The sequence below is a fragment of the Mus pahari genome, chromosome 1 (assembly GCF_900095145.1).
Source record: "Mus pahari chromosome 1, PAHARI_EIJ_v1.1, whole genome shotgun sequence".
Lineage (NCBI taxonomy): Eukaryota > Metazoa > Chordata > Mammalia > Rodentia > Muridae > Mus > Mus pahari.
The window spans coordinates 120342139-120348713 of record NC_034590.1 but is presented as its reverse complement, the minus strand read 5'-3'; the positions used below and the strand labels follow the sequence as shown (position 1 = coordinate 120348713).

At 46.6% G+C, this 6575-nt stretch overlaps 1 protein-coding gene across 1 annotated transcript; it reads left to right on the top strand.

Moving 5' to 3' along the window:
- Positions 1 to 2212: 2212 nt before the first annotated feature.
- Positions 2213 to 6204, top strand: Scgb1a1 (secretoglobin family 1A member 1). Its single transcript, XM_021221945.1, has 3 exons — positions 2213 to 2317; positions 4548 to 4735; positions 6032 to 6204. Exons 1-3 carry the CDS (start codon positions 2263 to 2265, stop codon positions 6077 to 6079), a joined length of 291 nt encoding a protein of 96 aa, XP_021077604.1. The 5' UTR covers positions 2213 to 2262; the 3' UTR covers positions 6080 to 6204.
- Positions 6205 to 6575: the final 371 nt, after the last annotated feature.

Below are 6575 nucleotides of genomic sequence, written 5' to 3'. Positions count from 1 at the left end.
CTGGATCTGGTCCCTTTGGTTAGATGACCTCATCAGCCTACTTCCAGGTTTCCTTTGTCCCCATCTCCCCAGGGCTGGAATTCAAGGCACAGCTAGCTTTTATTTGCATGGATGTTTGAGAACCAAGTTCAGTACCTCATACTTACCCAATAGGCACGGTATACCCACTGAGCCATGTCCCGAGATCACTATGTTCACCTCATTCATTCATTCATTCATTCATTCATTTAGGTTTGGCTTGGTTTGGTTTGGTTTTAGGTTTTTTTGGTGTTTTGTTTTGTTTTGTTCTGTTTTGTTTTGTTTTGTTTTGTTTTGTTTTTTCAAGACAGGGTTTCTCTCTGTAGCCCTGGCTGTGCTAAAACTAACTAACTTCCTTCCTCCCTCCCTCCCTCCCTCCCTTCCTTCCTTCCTTTAATTTAAATTTGGTTTGGGTTTTTGGTGTTTTCTTTTTTTTCATGGCAGGATTTCTCTGTGTAGCCCTGGCTGTCCTGGAACTCACTCTGTAGACCAGGCTGGGCTTGAACTCAGAAATCTGCCTGCCTCTGCCTCCCAAGTGCTAGGATTAAAGGTATGTGCCACCAGAGCTGCACTACATTCATTTTAAAGGCTCTTGTCTTTAAAATGACACTCACACTATTCTGTGCACAGCCACTGGGCTGTATCACTAAGTGGCCATGACACAGGTCCAGGAAGGTTTCACTATTTAAAAGTTGGTTTGGAATTTGAAAGTAGGAAAATATGTAGAGACAATCTCACTCTAGGACTCAAAGACAGAGATAAAATGCTCCGTACAAACCTATTCTGGGGTAACAACAGTATCAGAACTCTTTCTACATCAGCCTCTGTGCTAGGGTCAGACCAGAGACACAGAAATGAGCTAAGCCTACAGTGAGAACAGAGGAACAATGGGAAAGTGCATCCTTAGGGCCCAGGGCCACTAAGAAAAGGCAACCAAATGCCAGGACTTTAAATCCCCTTCCTGTTGTGTCATTAGATGCAAACAATCCTGGAAAGGATGTTACCTTAAGCAAGGCAATGTTCTGTAGCAGGACCAGATCCTGAAGTTACTAGAAGCTGAAGGCTCTAGGCTGACCATACTTCTCACAGTCACTAGATAGGAAGCTCATGAAATGAACTCTTGAAATGCCTCTCCAGGTCTTCCCCAATTTCCAGTCCCACCAGCACCATAGTAGGGACCAGGCATCTATTGACTGGGTGGATAGATGAACATTTGAGACAACTTGGAAGTTTGAATAGGATTTGTGGAAATGGAGAAGGTGTTGGTTTCAACCAAGCCAGGTCCCATGCTTAGACACAAAAGCACTGAAGAAGTAAAAGAGTTAACACTGAATGTGGCCATGGGAAGCAAGGAGACTAAGGGAGGGCCTGGGAATAGCTAACACTTGAGAACTCTCAACATCATGAAAGAATAAGAAAGAATGACCAAAGAAAGAAAACAGGAAAGAGCTAAGTGTGGGAGAGCCCTGGAGAGAATGGAGCAAGAAGGGGGAGGTTATAGGGTAAAGGCCAGGGAGAGGTCAAGTCAGCTGAAGACTGGTGGTGCTTTCAATTGGCAGGACTTAAGGGCTGCTCTGGGTAGGAACAGGCCAAGCCTGCCTGATCTAGGACCTGGGTCTCTGATGTGAACTATGGAGACGTCTTTATATGTTCACGTCTACTGTACGTAGGATCTCACCTGTCCAACAATGCCCAAGAATCGAGTGACCTTGTTGCCACGTTCCTTGGAGGGAGGCAATAGAAGGAAGCTAGTGACATCTCAGAGTCCTGTGTCTTTGTCTTTCCCTGTGATTCCTGAAGGGTCTCCAGCCTCTGGTTCTCCAGGGTTGGCAAGTCTACAGTTGCTTCCGGGAACCTGGAGTGCTCAGTGCTTGACTTCCAAGAGAGGACACAGGTGTCTACAGTTCCACGACCTCTGACTTGGGTCCCCCACCTCCACTGCCTGAACACCCCACAAGTGGCCTATTGTGTGATCGAGCTCAGTTTCAATGGAAACAGAAACTGGGTTTATGAAAAGAGACTATTTGCTTATTCCACGGAGAAGATGGCCAAGTAAATAATGCAATTTCCTAAGTGGAGCGCAATCACTGCCCTCTACCTCTTGTGGGCTGCCAGGAACATATAAAAAGCCACACACCCACATACACCCACACACACCCACACATACCCACACATACCCGCACATACCCACACATTACAACATCATCTCACATCTACAGACAGCCCAAGCCTCCGGTCTCTACCATGAAGATCGCCATCACAGTCACTGTGGTCATGCTGTCCCTCTGCTGCAGCTCAGGTGAGTGGCCAGGGTCCCTTCCCCAAGGTCAGGAGGAAGTGCCCAGTCCCTCTGTGGCTGCCTGGAAAGCCTTGAACTTCTGCACTCCAGAGACTCGGGAAGCCTTGTGGGGAAGCTGGAGAGAGCCCATCTGACCAGCACATTTGTCCAAAATTGGAACAGGAATAAGGAGCCCTTTGAAGCCTGGACTAGGACTGGATTAAGATGCTAAGAGATCTTGATACAGACACCAGGTTGTGGGGGGGGGGATTCTCACCCAACTCTGGCATTTAGTCTGGCAGAAGAAGTACAGAGTCTCATGTCTTCAAACCCAAGGCAAGGTCTCTTGTTTTGGTAGGAGAAGAATATTCCGGAAAAAGATTTCCCTTTGGAAAACTGCCAACTTTGGGTGCAGTTTTCTAAACATTCTGTCCTTTGGAAAATGAATTAAAGGTCTCTGAATACTTGTTGCTATCACTGTGCAGAAAGGAATGGGAAATGAGAGAGAGAGAGAGAGAGAGAGATGAAAGAGGATGGATGGACAGAGGGAGGGAGGAGGATGGATGGACAGAGAGAAGGAGGGAGGATGGATGGACAGAGAGAGGGAGGGAAGGAGGAAGAGAGGGAGAATGGATTAATCTATCACCCTCCAGGCATCTTATGCTTTGGGAATGGAGTTGGGAAAACATTTCTCTCATTAGCTTCTCCCACTTCTGGGAGAAATTATCTTCTGATAATGCTATATTATTTTTCTAAAAACAAACCCTAATTAATATACTTGAAAAGGTTCATAATACCTGTGAATACAGGTTTTATAAGCCAAGGAGATTGAGACCCCAACCAAGAGGCAGTGGAAGCAGTTGGTTTTTTTGTTTTGGTTTGGTTTTTGTTGTTTTTTTTGTTTTGTTTTTTATTATTATTTTCTTTATTTACATTTCAAATGCTATCCCGAAAGTTCCCCATACTCTCCCCCCACCCCTGCTCCCCTACCTACCCACACCCACTTCTTGGCCCTGGCCTTCCCCTGTGCTAGGTCATATAAAGTTGGAAGCAGCTGTTTTTATCAAGCATTTTTATTTGTTCTCAGGGGGAAAGATATCATTTTGAATTAAAATGTTTATTAATTAGATATCAGTACTGTGCATAGAAGAGGGTGGCTTTGCAAGACAGAGCTAAAACATGTGACGTGGTGGACTGGTAAGATATTTGCATATCAATGTGCTCACAGATTAAAAATTCTGATTAAAACTCATTAATGCTACTTACAATGTGGTAGTCACTGTCCTCAGCCATTTTACATACTATCCCTTTCATTTTTGAAACAACCCAACAAAGTAGTGATATTGGTCCCATTTTGAAGATTAGGAAACTGCCTGGTGATATTATTAGAGAGGGCTCAAGTTGGAGTGACCATTCTTTTGGTTTTGAGGCAGGGTCTCATTCTGGTCTGAATTCATAACCATCCTCCTCAGCCTCCTCGGTGCTGTGAGTTATATAACAGGTGTGAGTTCTCATGCCCAGCTACAGTGGCCATTAGCTGCAGTGGCCACTGGAGTAGGAATAGGGTCTTGAGTCAGATCAGTGAATCCAAATTTGCAAGCAATGCAGAGAATTTCAAGGCAGAAGATTTGAGACTAGGTGAGAAGTGGAGGCACACAGTAGGAAATCATGTTCCCAAGCAGACAGTACAATCCAAACAGCACTGCAGTTGCAGGGAACATGGTGATGAGGTGGGAGGCTTGCCTGCAAACTGACTGTTCCATCAGACTAAATCCCTTGTGTGCCTTCATCTTCCAGGCCAGGTTTGGGGACCATGCTGGGCTGGGATAAGGACTGTGTCACATGTTCCCAGTAACGTGGCACAGACCATCACTAGCCATGGGTGAGGAACATTCTAGTAGAAAGCAAGATTCTCAGAGGCCCCCTCCTTGTCCCCACACAGCAGAAAGCAGCCAGGCTGCCAGCTTCAATTACACACTCTGCTAGAATGATAGCAGAAACAATGGCCAACCCAAGCCAGGAATCCAAAGGCAGCCCAGGAAAGCCACAAAAGCTGGCTGTAACCTAGAAAGTCCTCCCAGGGTGCCAGATTTTCAGCTGCGTGGAGCCCCCCACCCCCAGAGCTTACACTCTACCCCCCCAAAAGGCTGCTCTCTCTTGTTGACCAGACTGGCTGGTCCAGCAGGATGCTGGCTGGCCAACTTTTAGAGAAGGGGCTGCATCCTTATGCTTTTTCTTGCCTGCGCTCCAGCTTCTTCGGACATCTGCCCAGGATTTCTTCAAGTCCTTGAGGCCCTCGTCATGGAATCGGAGTCCAATTATGTGGCATCCCTGAAGCCTTTCAACCCTGCCTCAGACCTGCAAAATGCAGGAACCCAGCTGAAGAGACTGGTGGATACCCTCCCACAAGAGACCAGAATAAACATCATGAAGCTCACGGTACGCAACATCTGTCACTCACATTGATTCTAAGTGATTCCCCAACCACAGTGTCATACCATTTTGGGGGTTACAAAGGCAAATGAATATCTTGGCCATGTACTCTGCCTTTTTACTTTGTTTTGGGGATTTGTGTGTGTGTGTGTGTGTTAGATGGGGTCTCTGTGAGCTAGTCTCACTGTCCCCAAACTCCTGGGGTCAAGTGTTCTTCCTACTTCAGCCTCCTGAGTGGCTGGAACCACAAGCTTGGACCCCGCACACCCAGCTCCACCAATTTTTTTCCATAATAATTTTGACATTTTTATTTATTTAGTGTGAATGTGTGTGTGTGTGTGTGTGTGTGTGTGACACATGTGGAGGTCAGAGGACAATCTTTAAGGAGTTGGATCTTTCCTTTCATCATGTGGGTCCTGTGGATCAAATTTAGGTAGTCTTTGAGAAAACCATCAAAGGCCTTCTTTTTTTTTTTCTTTCTTTCTTTCTTCCTTTCTTTCTTTCTTTCTTTCTTTCTTTCTTTCTTTCTTTCTTTATTTATTTATTTATTTTATTCTATTGGATATTTTCTTTATTTACATTTCAACTTTCCTAGTTTCCCCTCCGAAAATCCCCTATCCCCTCCCCCCTTCACCCTGCTCCCCAACCCACCCACTCCCATTCCTGGTCCTGGCATTCCCCTATTCTGGGTCCTAGAGCCTTCACAGGACCANGGGCCTCTCCTCCCATTGATGACTGACTAGGCCAGCCTCTGCTACATATATAGCTGAAGTCACAAGTTCCACCATGTGTTTTCTTTGATTGGTGGTTTAGTGCCAAGGAGCTCTGAGGGTACTGGTTAGTTTATATTGATGTTCCTCCTATGGGGCTTCAGTCCCCTTCAGCTCCCTGGGTATTTCTCTGGCTCCTTCACTGGGCACCCTGTGCTCCGTCCAATGGATGACTGTGAGCATCCACTTCTGTATTTGCCAGGCACTGGCAGAGCCTCGCAGGAGACGGCTACATCAGGCTCCTGTCAGCAGGCTCTTGTTGACATCTGCCTAGTGTCTGGGTTTGGTGGTTGTTTATGGGGTGGATCCCCAAGTGGGGCAGACTCTGGATGGTCATTCCTTCAGGCTCTGCTCTGAACTTTGTCTCTGTAACTCCATCCATGGGTATTTTGTTCCCCATCCAAGGCCTTCTAACCCTCAGTTCCTCTCAGAATTTACTGTGGCTTTTGTCTGATAGGTCTCTGCACCACTACTCCGTCTATTTCTGAGGTCCACTCACTATTGGGGGTGGGGGATTTTTTTTTTATTCTAGGAGAAAATCCTAACAAGTCCTCTGTGTACACAAGATTTAAGAATCTGAAGCTCACTGGATTTCAGAGATATTCTACTGCTAAAGGCCCTGTCACTGCCCTGTGCCTCTTCACCTCCTCAGCTTCCCCACACCAACCCCCCCCTTCCTCTTGGCAATAAACTTCGAGCATCTCACCTGCCTGTGTGCAATGGTCTTTTTCTGTACCTGCTGGAGCCAGAGCATTGGAGGTGGAGTGAGTGAAGGAAACCAAGACTAAGGGAGGACAACTGAGTCCTGCCCTGGTGCCACACAAGATCCCAGAAGTCCCCCTTCCTCTACACTTCAGTTATTTGCCCTCAGTAGACTACAATGTCCTACCTAGGGCCCACCATCTATTCAACAGCCCTAACCTAGCTCGTCTAAAAGACCTGTGATACCATCCCTCCCTCCCCCACGGCTGGTCCTAAATGTTACTGGATTCTAACTCCATCCTCTGAGCTACACTATCCCAGCTAGGAGCCTGATAGGCAGCCCTCAGCCCTTCCTTGTCCAATCTACCGAGGAG